Here is a 17379-nt window from a genome sequence, read left to right on the forward strand (position 1 = left end):
AGCAGAGGTAAGCGGGGGTGGGGGACACACGGAGAGAGGGTACTGCAGGCAGGGGGGCGGAGGGAAAAAAGTTTGCGCTTCCCTGCATTATACAAAAGTGCAACATTTGCATAGAGCAGGGGTGCGCCGCATTACAGAGGACCGGCGCTCTCCCCCCAAGGCATTTAAATGCCGGGGAACCACGCGAGGCCTCTGTAACTAACTTACTTTGGCTTACAGCGACACTTCATCATGGTAACCCGTCGTCAAATGACGCCGCAGGGTCATGTGGCATACATCACATGACCCCGCCGCGTTATTTTACACCGGAGCGAGCAGGAGGGGGGGCGCGAGCAGGGAAGGAGAGCAGGCAGGGGGGCGCAGGGGGAAAATCAGTATTGCTGACCTGAGGATGAGAGAACTCTCGAAAGCTTGTCTATAAAAGCTATTGTCCTACGCCGAGCTTCTGACGCTGGCACGTGCCGGGCCTCTCTGATGTTGGTGCGTGCTGGAAGTAAGATTGGCTCCGCTTCTGGCGCACGCTGACATCAGAAGCTCGGTGTGGGAGAGGCCAGTCCATCCCCAAGATATGTCTGTATTTTTATATGTATTGGAGTGTATTTTTATATGTATTGGGGGTGTATTTTTATATGTATTGGGGGGTGGGTGTATTTTTATATGTGTAGCCAGGTCCCCTACCTTCGGGTCTGTGGGGTGGGGTGATGGCTGCAGATCTGCTCGGGTGCTGTCAGCGCTGAGGGCGGACCCAACATAGGTGCAGGGAGTGCACTTGTAAGGCTGCGAGCTGTCAGGAGCAGGGCTGTGTGGCGACCGAGTCGCTGGAGCTCCGCAGGGCACCCGACAGCAAGGCCACCATTTTGTTTTGCCTTGCGCATGCGCCGTAGCAATCTTGTGCATGTGCAGTATGACCGCAAGTGGCGCAGGCTCTGCAGAGGAGGCAGCCATCTTAGAGCAGGCTCCACAGAGGAGACCTAGGGACTATAAGTCCCAGCAGCCTCTGGGGCTGCAATACCACGTGGGCAGGAGAGCCAATAATGCTCAAGGAGCCACAGATGAATGATAGAATGTTGCTGGCAGTTGCGACAGTTGCTGACAGTTGGATCAGGGACACCAAGGGAGAAGGTAGTGTCCGGGTGCCAGTGGCTCCCGGATTAAGCCAGATTCACCCCCTAGGCCCAAGATAGGCCCTTTCCCTTATAAATTTGTGGTTGCTGTAGGGAAGGCCCCCAGATAGGGATGCTTCCCCGTAGTCACTACGCTAGTGCTGATAGTGGTATTGAGTATCACCGTCGGATGGACGCCACATGGTGTGTGTGGCCTGTGGTCGTGGACCAGACCACAGGCACAATATAGACATTAAGGGACACCCTCTAACCGAAGCTCCCTCAAGAGACGGATGCAGTAGGCGGAGAGAAAGGATCCGGTAGACTGTGTCATGGGATCACTTTACGGTTCCATTATCTCCCTATACCCTGGTCTGGACAGAGACCAGGAAGGTACCCACGTGCACCAACACCACACACAGGGGGTTGCGCTACTCCACACACTTTGGGTGAGCTTGGCTCTGTGGACACCGGGTGGATAGGTGCCATGGGTGTCACGGGAGACCAATGCTTTTTTTTTTCAACTTGTATTTTATTATTTTTCAAAACATAAAAGGAGAGGGAGAGGAGGGGAGTACAGAAAATATAAAGGGTGGGTGGGGAAGGGTAGGGGAATACATCCGCAATGGTCTCCATGCAGGGAGCACACAATCAGTTGTATGTATACATACACTTTATAGTATAGAAGTACAACCAGTCTAGTTAATAAATATCTCTGGTTTCGCAGTCTAGGTCAGGTTCGGTTTTGCCATATATAAGTCTCCCAGGGATCCCAAGTTGTCAGGAAACTATTAAATCTATCGTAAATCAAACTAGTAAGTCTCTCCATAGTCATAACCAAGTTCACTTTTTGAATGACAGTTATGATTGGTGGGGAGTCATTCTGCTTCCAATGTTTTGTGATCATTGCTTTTGCGGCCGAGAGAATTTGCATTATTAAATAATCTATCCTCCTTTCAAGGCCTTCTATAGGTTTTAGTAAAAGCACGGTTTCCATATCCCAACTCAGATCTAAGCCTGAAACCCCTTTTATTAATCTTCTAATTCTTCCCCAGAAGAGAATAATCTTAGGGCACGACCACCAGATATGTTTAAACATGCCCAGTTGTCCGCAGTTACGCAAGCACATTGGGGAAGTTAGTGGAAAAAATGAGTGAAGGCGTGCAGGCGTATGGAGAATTGTCAGGTTTGTTTCTCTAACAGGAAAGCAACAACCGTGTATAAGCTCCAAAAGCATAGGTGATTAGTGCCAAGCAGGGCAGAATCAATGATAAATGGTAAACGGAGTTGACACCGGGAATGAGGGTTAAAGGACTGCAATGGTATAACAAACGCTCGGTAACGGGTTAAGCAAGAGAGGGCTAATAAATTGGGGAACAGGAGGTACTCACTCAGTCCCTAGCCCTGGCCAGATCACCGCTCTGCTCTCCCTCCTTCCAGCTCCAGTCCTGACGCTGTGATTGTAGAAGCGTCTCCCTCTGTGTCTGCAGCTGCATCCGCATCCGGTGGTGAACGCTGATCCTGTCACGTAACAGCAGAGAAGGGGAAGGATCGGTGGTCCATCCGCTCCAGAAAAAAAGGTAAGAACTCACCAGCAAAGAGGTTAAAAAAGCTACTTTATTAAACTACATAAAAATAAAAAAACAAACAGCACAAACAAACTCTTGTGCTGTTTGTTTTTTGATATTTATGTAGTTTAATAAAGTAGCTTTTTTAACCACTAAGCTGGTGAGTTCTTACCTTTTTTTCTGGAGCGGATGGACCACCGATCCTTCCCCTTCTCTGTTGTTTCTCTAACAGCTGAGCATTTGGAGGCTCTGGCTATTCTATCATAAATTTCCTCCCAGTCCTCGTTGGCTATAGATTTACCTAGATCTCTTTCCCATTCTGAAATATTTTTACTTGTTTGGTCGCTATACTGGTGGATTAGGACTTGATAAAATTGAGCTATCTTCCCTTTATGGTATTCGCCTAGCTGGTACAAGCTCTCAAATGTGGTGAGGGTTCTGGTCCAATTTTCCTTTGGTTGGATAGATAAAACATAGTGTTTGAGTTGCATGTACTAAAATACTTGCGAATTCGAAACACCATAATCCTCCATAATCTCAGCAAATGTCTTAATCCTGTTTCCCTTTAACATGTTTCCAATAGTGGATAGCCCTTTTTCTTCCCATTTTTTAAAAACGTTTGATTGGTGTGATGGGGGAAACTCTTGGTTGAACCTAATCGGTGTTAGGGGCGAAGGGATAGACGAAATCTTCTTATATTTACAGTTTTTATCCCAAATGCTTAGAGAGTGTGTAAGGACTGGGTGGCTTTTAGAGTGTTCTGCTCTGTGTTCCTTCTTTATCCATAAAAGGGATGCCATATCTGTCTGCCGGGCTTCCGATTTCTCGATATCTACCCACGGTTTCGTACCCGGGGTTGCAGACCAGTAAATTAATGCGCTCAATCTAGCCGCCTCGTAATATTTGGCTAGATCTGGTTGCCCTAGGCCACCTTTGGACAGGGGAAGCACCATTAATTTTTTCTTTATTATTCATTAAATTTTTCTTTTTTTCTCGGCCTTCTGCCGTTCCAGATGAATTTAGCTATCTCACTCTCCAGGTTCCTGATTACACGAGCTGGGACTGCTACTGGGAGTACTTGGAATAAATACAATATTCTTGGGAGAAGATTCATTTTAATTGATATAATCCTGCCTGACCAAGATATCTGGTGTCCTGACCATTTTGTTAAATCTTTTTTCAGGGTTTTGAATAAGTCTGAGTAGTTTGTGTTATATATATCCTCGTATGTTTGTGTAATATTCACCCCTAAATACTTTAGCTTGTCTGTTTTCCATTTTATAGGAAACTAGCTGATATACACGGCGTTGCCCGGGATGTAATATTCTCGCTCCCCCTCCCTCCCTCTCAACTCCCTTCCACTCTCTTCACAGCTGTTCAGAGCTGCGCCCCCCTCCCCCCACTGTTCACAACTCCGTGCCCCCATGTGTTTGGCAGCTGAGCTGACTGAGGGGGGCAGTGTGTCAGTCAGTCAGTGTGTCAGTCAGTCAGTCATTCAGTGTGTGTCAGTCAGTGTGTGTGTGTCAGTCAGTCAGTGTGTGTCAGTCAGTGAGTGTATGTCAGTCAGTGTGTGTCAGTCAGTATGTATTTATGTGTGGGCTTCCCCCCTCTCTCCTGACTCCCTCTCCCCCCCACCCGCACGGAGCTGCCCCCCCAGGATCTGTGCCCCCCCAGGATCTGTGTCGGCAGCGGGTGGGGAGGAGGTGAGGCACTGCTGAAAGAGGGTGGCGGGTGGTGGGGCAGAGGCGGCTGTCGGCGGAAGTGGTGTTCTCCTTCCCCCCCGTGAGGAGCTGTGTCAGCGGCGGGTGGGGAGGCGCTGCTGACAGAGGGTGGGGGATGGTGGCTGTGGTATGTGTTGGCGGGTGTGAGCGGAGGAGGCGCACATGGACACGGTGTGAGGAGGCTGTGAGTGTGCGTGTGTGTCTCTCCTCCCTGCCTGGCCCGCAGGCCAATGAGCTGTCGAGCAGAAACACACACACAAATATTATTTCAGTCTTATATATATAGATTTCTTTTTCAGCTCGTTTTCTTTTTCCTAAGTTATAAATAAGCTTATAGCTGCTGATTTAGTATGGTTAACTTTGAAATTTGAGAATTTGACGAATTCGTCTAAAGTGTCGAACAGGCTTCTTAGGGATGTTTCTGGTTTTGTCAGGGTGAGCAAGATATTGTCAGCGAAAAGAGATACTTTGTAGACCTTATCGCCTATAGGAATGCCTGGTACCTCAGGGTTTTATCTTATTCTGGAAGCTAGAACCTCTATACAGATAGCAAACAGCAGGGGTGATAACGGGCAACCCTGCCATGTACAGTTGGATATCTTAAAGGGTGCTAATGTATAACCTGATGTGCGGACTGTAGCTGTTGGTTTTGAGTATAGTGCAGCAAAACCGTTAATAAAATTTTCGTGTAGGCCCACCTCTCTTAGCACACGGAACATAAAAGACCAGGCCACCCTGTCGAATGCTTTTCCAGCATCGAGTCCTAGTACCAGTGTGGGGCGTTGTTTTGTGTTACTGTTATGCATAATATTAATGATCCTGTGGATATTGTCTGAGGCTTGTCGTTCTGGGGTGAACCCTACTTGGTCTGGGTGGACCAAGACATTCAAGACCTTATTCAGTCTGAGGGCCAGAATTTTTGCGAACAATTTTATATCCGTGTTAATCAAAGAAATAGGTCTGTAGCTGGAACATAGTGTAGGGTCTTTCCCTTCTTTGGGGATTACTATAATTGAGGCTGTTAGTGATTCGTATGGTAAGACTTTGCCTCTTAAAATATTGTTGAACCATCTGATCAGATAGGGTTTCAATGTGTTCTCAAACTTTTTGTAATAGAAATTCGAGAACCCATCCGGGCCCGGGGCTTTAGAGTTTTGAAGTGATTTAATGGCGGCAGACACTTCCTCTGCTGTTACAGGGGCTCCTAAGTGGTTTGCTTCTATCTCGTCTAGCTTAGATAGTTTAGTTGTTTTTATATAGTCATCTAACTTTGATGTCAGATCTATACTTATATAGTCCTGTTTTGTCAGGTTATATAGGTTGTTATAGTATGTCACAAACTCTTTATTGATCTACGCAAGGTTATATGTCAATTTGTCGTGTCCAGTCTTTATACTGTATACAGTATATCAAGACTGGACATCTTATTATGGAGTTTGGCTGCCAAATATCTGTCTGCTTTGTTAACTTTCTCATAGAATATTTGGTTTGTCCAGCGCATTGCCTTCTCAGTGTCCTCTATCAATATGTTTTTAAGCTCAATTCTGTCTTTATCAATTTTTGCTCTTACTTCCTCTGTAGGGTTTCTTTGATAACTCTCCTAGTTCTCCCTGATGCTATCTTTTAAGCTGTTTATCCTTTAATTTTTCTCTATTTTCCTATGTGCAGCGATGCTGATTATCTTACCTCTGAGAGTGGCTTTGTGGGTGGTCCATAGGATGCCCTCCCCTACTTGGCCGTTATCATTTATTGAGAAATATTCTTGCATGGCTGCCCCTATCCCTTTTTTGGACTCGGGTATTCTGAGCAAGAGGTCGTTCATGCGCCAGCGTGTGCTGGTCGGTCTCTGGTGTAAATCCCTTAATACTAATAGTACCGGAGCATGGTCCGACCATGTAATATTATCTATTTCTGATTTTACTATTCGGTTGGCCAGCTCTCTTGATATCAAGATCTGGTCTATACGTGTGTATTGTTTGTGGGGGGCCGAGTAGAATGAGAACCCGTTTGTTGTGGGATTCATCAGCCGCCAAGTATCTATTAACCCACACGTTATTATACTGTTTTTGAGGGCTGTTGAATGTTTTAGTTTTGAGCGTCATTCTCTACCTAAGCATCTCGCTTTATCTTTATTGCTATCGATAATCGTGTTAAGGTCACCTCCAATAATTAGGTGACCTTTCCTGTGTTGGCTAATTATTTCAAATGTCTCACTGATAAATGTTTCCTGGTCTTCATTAGGAGCATATAAACATACTAAAGTCAATTCTGTTGTGCTTATTTTACCAGTTATAATTAGCATTCGGCGTGCTTTATCTCTTTTTATCTTTTCTATTGCAAAAGGGACACTAGTTTTAATCAAAATAGCTACACCTGCTTTTTTGTTTATCGCTGGAGAATGGTAAATTTGGTGATAATTTTTGTCCGTTAGTCTGTTAATGTTGTCTCTGTTCAGGTGAGTCTCCTGTATCATATAAATGTCACCTTGTTTGGCCTTGAAGTCCCTAAACATAAGCCTCCTTTTCATAGGGGAGTTTAAGCCCTTGACATTCTGGGTGATTATTTTTAAGGAGTTAGCCATCGAGTATCGTGTTTTGTCTTATATAAGAAATCTTTGCTTCTAATCTTTTAAAGCTACATTTTTTTCTGGTGTGACCTTTGTGCGAAATAGTGTGTCGTTCCTTTTTTTCCATCTATAAAAGGCTGGTTGTGTTTGCCTGGATTCCATTCAAGATGTGGGGGGGAAACGTTAAAAAAGAAAATTTAAAAAAATGAATAATCTTGGGGGTCATTAACTTGGTATGGGGTCAGGCCCTCTGTACACTTGGGCCTTTGACTCTGCCCTAGGAATTTTTGGGGCATGCAGAGTCTAAGGGGAAAGAAACGTGTGTGGGGTGCAATGTGGTACTTGCGCTTTGGTGGACATTGGACACCTGCAAATAGCGGTTCAGCTCGGTTGCTTAGAGGTATCTATATTAACTTCGGTCCTCCCAGTCTGCGGAGAAAACTTACTGGTGCTACAACTTATACATATAAGGGGGAAAAGAGAGAGGAACAGTCATATATACATCAACCAGATACATAATACAATAAAATTTGCTTCTCCTCAAATAACTATACGTAACCTAATGTTTGTGGCTCAGATTATTACATTGTTTCCTTATTCCCCTCTTTTTTCCCTCGCTTTCCCGGATTTTTTTCAAGTTATTAAAGGCACTTGGTTCTGGTACTTATCTTTATGCTACATTTTTTCCCTCTTTCTGGTAGGGGCGGTACAAAGTTACAAAGCTAAGGGTTCACCTCAGGTTACATTAGCCTCCACTAGTTCTTAGCTTCTACAATATGGCAAGGTTAGTACAAGTTCTACTAAGTCCTTCTTGGAGTGGCCTGAACTCTAGACCATGGGCCCCGTCTTGGTTGCTGCGGGGCTCTGTCCCTTGTTTCAAGCTCCGGCGGCACCTGCAGGCCCAAAGCGGCCAGAAATACCGGGCCTTCCTCTGGTTTTCTGAGAGTCGCCTGTTTCCCGTTGTGTGATGCCTGTAGGCGAAATGGAAAGCCCCAACGGTATCTAATATCTTTGCTCCGTAGGAAACTCGTGATCTCTCTAAGATCCAGTCTTTTGGCCAGTGTTCCGGGCGCAATGTCCATGAATATCTGTAGCTCTGAGTCTTCAAAAAGGATTTTGTCTTGGTTCCTGGTCTTATTAATAATTTCTTCTTTGGTTGAGAAGTAGTGAAGCCTTGTTATGATGTCTCTGGGGCCTCTGTTTTCATACTCCTTTGGTCGGAAGATTCTGTGGGCCCTGTCTAGCTCCAATTTAGCAGTAGTAGCTTCTGGTATTATGCTTTGGAAAAGTCTGTGAAGGTAAGGTTTAATATCTTCCGTAGAAACAGATTCTGGGACTTTTCGAATCCTGACATTATTCCTCCTTGATCTATTTTCAGTTTCTTCTTGTGCATCCTGGAGACGGGTTACCTGGTCCTTTAGTTGAGCTAATTCCATATCTAACTCAGTCTGTCTCTTGGTCGAGGCCTCCATCGCTTCTTCTAGGCCTGTGGTGCGAACCTCGACCGCCGCGATTTCAGAGCGTAGACCTTTCATTGCGCTCTGCAGTTCTTCGTGGAATGTCTGCTTGATCTCCTTGACCCAAGCTTTCAGATCATTCCTGATGTTCGTCCCCTGGTCTGAGTCTGAGCCTGATTCAGATTCTTCTCTGTCCTGCGATTGCGAGTGCTTTTCTTTGTTTGTTGGTTTAGGTGTGTCGCTCTTTTGTTTAAAAAACAGGGAGGCATCTGGCTTTAGTGTCTTTCTCGGTGGGGCCATGTCTCGGATGCGTCTGATCAGGGATCAAAGAATAAACTGTCTCAGTTCTCTTGTTAGATTTTTTTTTTTTTATTGCTGCGCTTTGGCTTGCGGCCTCTTTGGTGTGTCCTGCTCTTAAGGCTTTTATTTATTCAAGGCCACATTTGCACCCCCTCACACACACAACCCACTGTTACATGGATTTAATTGGATGTTCTCAGGTGAGTGGGAGTTTGGGGAGCGTGGCAGTGTAGCTCCTGAGTCCGGTAGTGTTAGCTGCTCAGAGATTCATGGCAGCAATTTGTATTTAGTATTTTCTTGTGTAGACTTATGGCTTGATCTACTTTAAGAATCTTGTACAAGATTAGAATTGTTCAGTTATGTGAGCCCACAAACACTGAATAGCAGCTAGTAATAGTTGAATCTGTTTAATGCCAGCTGTGTATAGTGTTGCTGTGCAGAGGGAGGGTGGGGGGGGGGAGTAGAGGCACACCGCACAGCTTTGTTTTTCAGGTCTGTCTGACTAGTTGTGTTGAGGGGGGGGGGCTGCAGCCCGAGGCTCCCGCTGGATTATACTGCAGGGGCAAGGAGGACCAGCGCTTGGGCTCTGGGTGAATCTTTGGTCTGCTTGTTTATGCTGTGGCAGAGTGTCAGTGGCTGTGGAGCTCTCCTCTCCTCTATCCTTCCGGACCCCTTCTCCTCCCCTCCTTACCCCACCTCCGTTGCATCTGCAGTTTGCGTCTTGTCCTGGTGCTCCCGCGCTGCGGGTGATGAGCCTTTTCTGCTCCGCTGTATAGCCGGATCTACCCCTCCTCTGGGTCTCTGCCGAGATTTCGGTGCAGGCGGCGGGTCGCGGGTTAGTGTGCTCCTGGTCCGGCGTCCATCTTGGCTGATTTGTGCGGTGAGGCCCGCAGAGTATATTGTAGCTCCCGGGGACCCCTCTGCCGCAGGGAGACTCCGAATCTGCCCGCAGAGTCTGGGGCCAGTGTGCGGGAGTGCGTCCCAGTGTCAGGGGCTCCCCGGGGGTCTCTCCCGTCGGCGTGACCGGTGTTTCCTGCTATTTTTCGCCGGAGCTGAGCTAGCTTCGAGACCAATGCTTTTGACACAAAAATACCTGGATCCTTTAATTGAGCAAAACGTGAGATAAAATAAATTGTGATTTATTTACAGAATGAACATACACAGCTTGATTTACAAAATACTACGAAAATACACTTACTTATTTACAATGTTAAATCTGGTTACAGGAAAGATCTTAGATGGAATCTCAGGTTAATCTTTTTACAGCATGTTGAATCTCCCTCCTGAGTGGCTGCATGGACTTTTAAAACCTCACAAGTCCTATCTTTACACTGTACAACCAATCGCGGCGTGGGAACAAAACATCCCACATATTGGCAAGGTTCACCCATACTTCAGAAAGCCTGGCACAGGCTTCAAGGTATGCCATGGGCATGTGCGAACTTAGGCCCCAAGCCGCTTAGCATAACTAGCCAAGCACACTTCCCTGGTGACAGGTTGTCTACCTGCCCCCTGACTCCAAGACGAAGCGCTGTTCCTAGCGTGAAATGCGTTGAGGGGGAGATCGTGATGTAGCCATGTGTCTGTGAGGCTTCAATAAAGTTTTTTCTACCAACCCGGAAGTACCTTCCAGTTTGTCATGGACAGTAGCACCGGAACTCCTTTCTTCCATACCTGCCCTGACACCTGGACATCTGTCAGGGACAAACTGTTTACCTCTCCCCTTCCCCACTTGACACCTTACTTGGCTAATTCTTTTGAGTTACAGCCTGTTTCCAGGCACAGAGGGATCGAATCAGCAGGGTGCCTTAGAAGCCTGAGTCTAAATTATTAATTGATTACTCACTGGATTTCCTGCCATGCATTTTAAAACACAGTACTTACACTTTAAGTGTTACCTTCTGCTCTGGGCGCCTGAAGGAAAAATCCCCTTATGTCTATAATGTTAAAACAGTTAAAGTAGGGTAACTTTAATTCATCAATTTTTATAAGGCTTTATAAAAATTGCATGATAACCTTTTTAATGGTTTTACCCCAGCAGCGCTCACCTCAAAAACTCAGAGCTCTAGGACGTTCCCAGCCAAAGTTACCTCACTGCTTATGCATTACGCAAAAGGCTGCTGACTTTTAAAACTTTTTTCCTTTCTGCGGTTGGCAGTGAAACACTGTGACAATGCTTATAACTGATACATAACTGGGGAAGACATATACAATGTAACTCCGGGTATTGATATGGTTCCCCTATGCCTAGCGGGACACACACAGACAATTCTAACACATTTACAGGCTTGCAGCCAGCAGTGGGCTGCAGAGCTGACACTTCACATGTACCCCATATGACTGAGAGGAACTCTGTTACATGACTTATACATGTGGTCCCCTTATACATTGCGGGACACACACAGACCATTCTAACACAATTACAGGGTTGCAGCCATTAGTGGGCTGCAGAGCTGATACTTTACATTTACCCACTATGACTCAGGGGAACCCTGTCACCTGGCTTATACAGCTGATACATAACATTACTCTTGCCCCCTTATCCTTATGGGGAGAGACACAGGCATTTTGAATACAATTGCAGTATTACCACCCTTGCTGGGTGAGGGAACATGTATATTATCTTCTAGACCAAACTAGATCCTGTTCAGATATACCCAGGATCTTGTCCCCTGTGTGATCTCTTTTCCAGCCTCTGCCTACTTGACCGACATCACCCCATGTTGATTTACTGCCATATATCATACATCTTCTTCACCTCCGTCAAGGGAGAGCACATTTTGCCCTATTATAGCATAATTGTAGCTAGACTCACCACAAGGATATCTGTTTGGGCTAGCCATGGTAGCCACACTTTTAGAAATTTAGTGCCAGAGTTGTTGACCAAACTGGTCAACTTTTTCATCTGGCAGACAAACCAAATTCTGTTCCAAATCTTGGGAATGTTTGTAATCTCTAACTGTTTCCATAATGCTGCGATCTCGCACCTAGTTGCCTTTGCAAAGTGTGTGTAACGGGTTTCCCCCGCCCCCCCATCGCAGATTATACTGTGTGGGTGCAGAAACATATATCGTTACTCAGTGTGGTGCATAACCTGTTGGCTCACAGGAGGGCTGAGCTTCCGCTACGGGAAACCTGGGGACAATTATGATCTAATGAGTAACCACTTACTCGATGCAGCGCCTCCACCTGCGATGGCTCCCACCAGAGGGGGAGTGGTTCCTCGCAGGACAATCCCAATAACCAAATACACATACGTGATATAACCAAAGAGCTTTTAGTTGAGAACACAATAACACAGATATATCACACTTCATATAACACGTGTCCCTCTATAGAGGAGACACTAATCACAGTATACCACACCACTCTACCTCTGCACCATGGCGGGTTCCCACACTTTATGCGTCACGGCGGACGCTAACACCATAGGCGTCACGGCGGACGCTAACCTTCCAAAGAGTGATCCCACCCTGTGTCCAGTAACCCCAACCCAATGTCTCGCACTCCCAAGTCATATACCAATGTGTGTGTGACTGCGCAGCCACTATGTCTGGTGATAGGCCTTGTTGGTGCACGTGAGTTTGTGGGTTACGTGCCCGGGCTCCAGCCACGGGTGCCGCTATACCACTGGGGTTGGATCCGCCGGGATATCCTCCTACGCGTGGGGTGAATTCCAGCGTGGATAATATCACCGCAGCTCCGCACCGTCTGTACCTTGGCGAGGATCTGTCTGCTGCCCGCAGGCCGCAGTCACTGCTTGCTCGGTCTCCGTGAAGATAGTCCAGCTCTCTTTAAGACTAGGGCTTGAGCCCAAGCCTCGTGGCGGGAAACACAGCGTCCGCTGGATCCCTAACTAGCGAATAGCTAATGGGGCAGGGTCCCTAACCTAGGGCCTGTCCCTACAACATTCAACTAGTGTGACTCATGGCTATCTGGGGCCTAGGGGAATTACTGGCCTAGTGCAGAGAGTCACTGACTCCTGCACCCTACCTCCTTCCCCTAGCTGCTCCAGTCACCAACTGCTGTGTGCAAAAACCCCGCGAAATGTATCCTTTCCCTGCAAGCAGGGAGCTCCTCCAGCCCTATTGGCTCCCTAGCGTCACATGGGGTTCCCTAAGGCTCATGGGATCTGTAGTCCCTGGCCAATACCTTCCCTTGTAGGCTAGGGCGTCGCGGGCTTACCTCTTCGCATGCGCGAGCTGACTAGCGTTCTCCCGCACCTGCTCTAACTGCGCATGCGCAAGCTGTCTTGCAATGGTGGCGGCCTACTCCGCGGACCGCCGAGACCCCAGCAACGCGATCGCGGCCCCGGCAACCGGCCCGATCGCGTCCCCGGCAACCGGCTTGCTCGCGGCCCCGGCAACCGGCCCGCTCGCGTCCCCGGCAACCGGCCCGACCGCGTCCCTAGCAACCGGCCGCAACTACCAACAACGCGCGGCTCGCGTATCAGAAGGAGGGGGTGAGTGCGCAAGGGGGGACCTGGCTACATACTCCCCCTGGTAAAATCCCCAACGTCCTCGCTTGGGACACCATGAAATACAACTATATACAGCAGTTATATAATGAAAATGCATTTGAAAACATAACTTAACACATGCATGACTCTGCACAATATTACACAATTCTGTGAGCATCACAATCACAGATTGTATCTTGCTCCGAGAGCACTGCTGAGCCTCATAATGGGGTGCCCCCATCTGATCATAGGTTACCCGAGTTGGAGGGTACCTGATTCTTTGGCTCCGTCGGAGTTGTTCTTCTGCAACTCCCTCTGGGGAGTAATAAGCACAGTCCTGAGGCTCAGCCTCTTCCCTTGAGGGGAGAAATGTCTCTGCACAATCTCTGTTTGGCACAAAGCTCGGGCTCTGTCGATCCAAAGGCTGGCCTGTTGGTGCCACCTTAGTAGGCGTTGGCCTACGGGGCCCTTTACCCGTAGCTCCTCCGGGAGATGCCCCTTCTGTGGAGCAGTCCCTTTGAGAGGGTCCTTCCATAGGATCTTCAGGAGTTTCAGAGTGGGTCTCGTTATTGACAGTCTCTTGACCCAGCTCTGATAAGTCGGGCTCACCGTTGAGCGGTGTAGCCAGTATCTCTGTCTCTTCATCTTCCACTTGTGGAATGGGGAGAAGATGATTGTGGTGCCATACCTTTACCCGGCCGTCAGTGTCTTTGATGCGATAGACCGGGAGGCCAGGCATCTGGGATTCTATTTCATACACTCCGTCTCTCCATCGATCTGCCAATTTGTGTTTGCCTGGTACGCCCAAGTTCCAAAGCAACACAGCATCTCCTGGCCGAAGTTCCCGATATCTGACCTTATGGTCGTATCGCCTCTTATTGTCAGCATTTAGCTTAGTGGTGGATTTCTCTGCCTGCTGGTACGCCTGCTGCAAGCTGTCTTTGAGTCGTTGCACATATTTGAAGTGGGTAGCATTATGTATCCCATCAGTTGAGACTCTAAGACGCACATCCACTGGCAATCTCGCCTCTCGCCCAAACATAAGGAAGTATGGGGAGAATCCAGTTGACTCGTGTCTGGTGCAATTGTACGCATGCACCAAAGCTTCCACGTGTCGACTCCACTCCGATTTCTGAGCACTCTGTAGTGTTCCGAGCATGTCTAGTAAGGTCCGATTAAAACGTTCGGGTAGTGCATCCCCTTCGGGGTGATACGGGGTCGTTCGGGATTTGGCAATGTTCAGCATTTTGAGCAGTTCCCTGATCAATGTACTCTCGAAATCCCTTCCTTGGTCAGAGTGAAGGCGGTTGGGAAGGCCGTAATGTACAAAGTACTTTTCCCATAATATCTTCGACACGGTGATGGCTTTCTGGTCTTTAGTAGGGAAGGCTTGAGCATACCGAGTGTAATGGTCTGTGATGACCAGCACGTTGCATATTCCCCGGCTATCAGGCTCAATACACAGAAAATCCATACACACGAGGTCCATAGGACCAGAACTTTTTAGATGGCCCATGGGGGCGGCTCGGGTAGGTAGGGTCTTGCGCTGAATACACCTAGTACAGCGGCGACAGTGATGTTCAACGGCCTCTCGCATCTTGGGCCAGAAAAAGCGATCTCTGACTAACCCAAAAGTCTTGTCTATACCAAGATGTCCATGATCATCATGTAGGGACTTCAACACCAGGTATTGTTAGTTCTTAGGGAGGACTAGTTATCGCCTATCCGGGTGGTTGTGGTATTGCACCACCCGATAGAGCAAGCAATTGTCTATTTCGAATTTGTCCCATTCCCGCATGAGCAAGGCCACCAAGTCATTGGGCGCGCGTTTCAGAAGGGCTGGGTTCTTCTTTTCAACGGCATGCCGGATGATACTAATGACCGGATCTCGTATTTGGTAGTCTACCAGATCTTTCCACCGGAACACCTTGTCGTGCGTGAGGTGCATCCCTTTTGGGTCGCAGTAGGCGGCTGGGACAGCCTGCGACTGGCATCCCAAGGAATCGGCCACTCGTAATTCTGAGAAGGCCACTTGGTCATTAACTATGGCGGCAGTTTTACACATAGCCCGCACTCCGGGTCCTGGGAGTTCTTCCCATTCCTCATCATCTGGGGTAGCAAGTAGTCCTGGCCTTCGGGAGAGGGCGTTCCGCCCCGATATTCAATGGTCCCGGCTTATACTTCAAGGAGAAGCTGTAGTTGCTGAGGGCGGCCTGCCATCGGTGGCCTGCTGCATCTAATTTGGCCGACGTATTGATGTATGTGAGGGGATTGTTATCCGTCCTTACCTCGAAGGTGACACCGTACAGGTAATCGTGGAGCTTCTCGGTGATAGCCCACTTGAGAGCCAGAAACTCCAACTTGTGGACGGGGTATCTCTGCTCACTGGGTGTCAAGCTGCGGCTGATGTAAGGTACAGGCCGCAGACCCTCCGGGTGCTTCTGGTGCAGGACGGCGCCTAGTCCATTTAGACTGGCATCCACATGCAGGACATATGGCTGTTCGGGATCCGCATATGCAAGCACGGGCGCTTCGGTCAGACACTTCTTCAGTTTCAGGAAGGCCTGCTCACACTCAGATGTCCATTTGTCACCGAACGGTTGGCAGGCCGATACAGCCTTCTTCCCGGTCTCTGAAGGGTATATTTTCAACAGATTGTTCAGGGGTTTAGCCTTGCTCGAGTACCCTTCCACGAAGCGGCGGTAATACCCACAGAACCCCAGGAAGGATCGCAACTCTGTGACGTTCTCTGGGCGAGGCCAGTTCACTACGGCCTCTACCTTGGCAGGGTCGGTGGCGATCCCTCTGGTGGACACTATGTGCCCCACGTAGGTCACCGAGGTATGGCAAAATCGGCACTTGTCTAGGGATAATTTCAAACCTTCGTTCCCCAGACGGTCGATCACCTTACACAATCGCTATTTGTTCTCTTCCAGAGTCCTTCCGAAGACGATAATATCATCCAGGTATACCAGACACTCCCGTGGAATCATGTCCCCGATAATCTTTTCCATCAACCTTTGGAACGTAGCAGGCGCCCCACATATACCTTGGGGCATACGGGTAAATTGATAGAATCCCAGGGGGCAGACGAAAGCTGTTTTCTCCTGGTCTTCCGCATTCATAGGCACCTGAAAGTACCCCGATCGGAGATCGAGCACGCTAAACCAGTGACTTCCATTCAGCGCATTCAGGATCTCTTCAATGCGCGGAAGGTTGTACTGATCCGGGATCGTGCGATTGTTCAGAGTTCGATAGTCGACACACAGTCGTACGGACCCGTTCTTTTTCCGCACCACCACTATGGGCGACACGTAAGGTCTTCGAGATTCCGTCACAATCCCAGCGGTTTCCATGTCTTGTATGGTGTTCCTCACATCGTCCACATCCCGAGGGGCGATGCGACGAGAACGTTCCCGGAACGGAGTGGCATCACTCATTCGAATGGTATTTTGGGCACTGCGGCTGCACCCCACATCCATCTCGCTCGTGGAGAACACATGTCGTCATTGAAGCAGCTGGGTGGTCAACCGTTCTTTCCACTCGGTGGACAGCGTCGACTCGACGAAGTTGAAGTCCAGAATGACTACCCGCTCATGCGCGGCCGCCGCCTTCACCTGAGGTGTGGCTCCCACCGGGCTGACCGGATATATGCATCCCAACTTCTGATCGACATCAAATTCCATCGGAAAGGGGGAGAGATTCTGCACATACACGTGGGTTCGAAGAGGGATCTTAGCCGTCCATTCCCTCACTTCGGGTAGTACTCTATACCCTCTATGAACCTCCTCTTCTTCAGGTGCACTCTCCAGCGAGAACAGTTGGTCGTTCTCGTCTCGGTCGGGATAACAACACCAGACGGCCATCTTTTGCACTCCCCCTGGTAATATGGTCGTCAGTCCGCGTTGACGATTGTAGAGGTCCCCATGACGCTCCAAGGCATATACCCGGTGGCACTCTTCTCGTAAGATGGGGTCTAGGAGCGAATCGGCCAGCGGCAATTCGTTGGTCTCTTTCAAGTAGGCTCGGATTATAGCTTGTACTATGTCCGCATTGGTTCCCAAGATGATTGGGTACTTGCAATGGTCTTGGGGCTCCGGGCATACCATGGCCGCTACCTGCATGGGGTGAGTGGGGCTTGATCCCCGCAGATACTGCTTATGGAGCGCTTCATCCATCCCAGAGGCGGGAATCAGCTTACGATT

General features: G+C 48.4%; 1 protein-coding gene across 1 annotated transcript in view; it reads left to right on the forward strand.

Annotated features, from left to right (window-relative positions):
• The first annotated feature begins 1118 nt into the window (after nucleotides 1-1118).
• OSTF1 (osteoclast stimulating factor 1) overlaps nucleotides 1119-17379 on the forward strand; it is a 69105-nt gene continuing 52844 nt past the window's right edge. The window contains exon 1 of the mRNA XM_075598504.1: nucleotides 1119-1496. Coding sequence (XP_075454619.1) covers nucleotides 1436-1496 — 61 coding nt within the window. The 5' untranslated portion in view covers nucleotides 1119-1435. The remainder of the gene's footprint in view (nucleotides 1497-17379) is intronic.

This window comes from Ascaphus truei, chromosome 1 (assembly GCF_040206685.1).
Source record: "Ascaphus truei isolate aAscTru1 chromosome 1, aAscTru1.hap1, whole genome shotgun sequence".
In the NCBI taxonomy this organism is placed as follows: domain Eukaryota; kingdom Metazoa; phylum Chordata; class Amphibia; order Anura; family Ascaphidae; genus Ascaphus; species Ascaphus truei.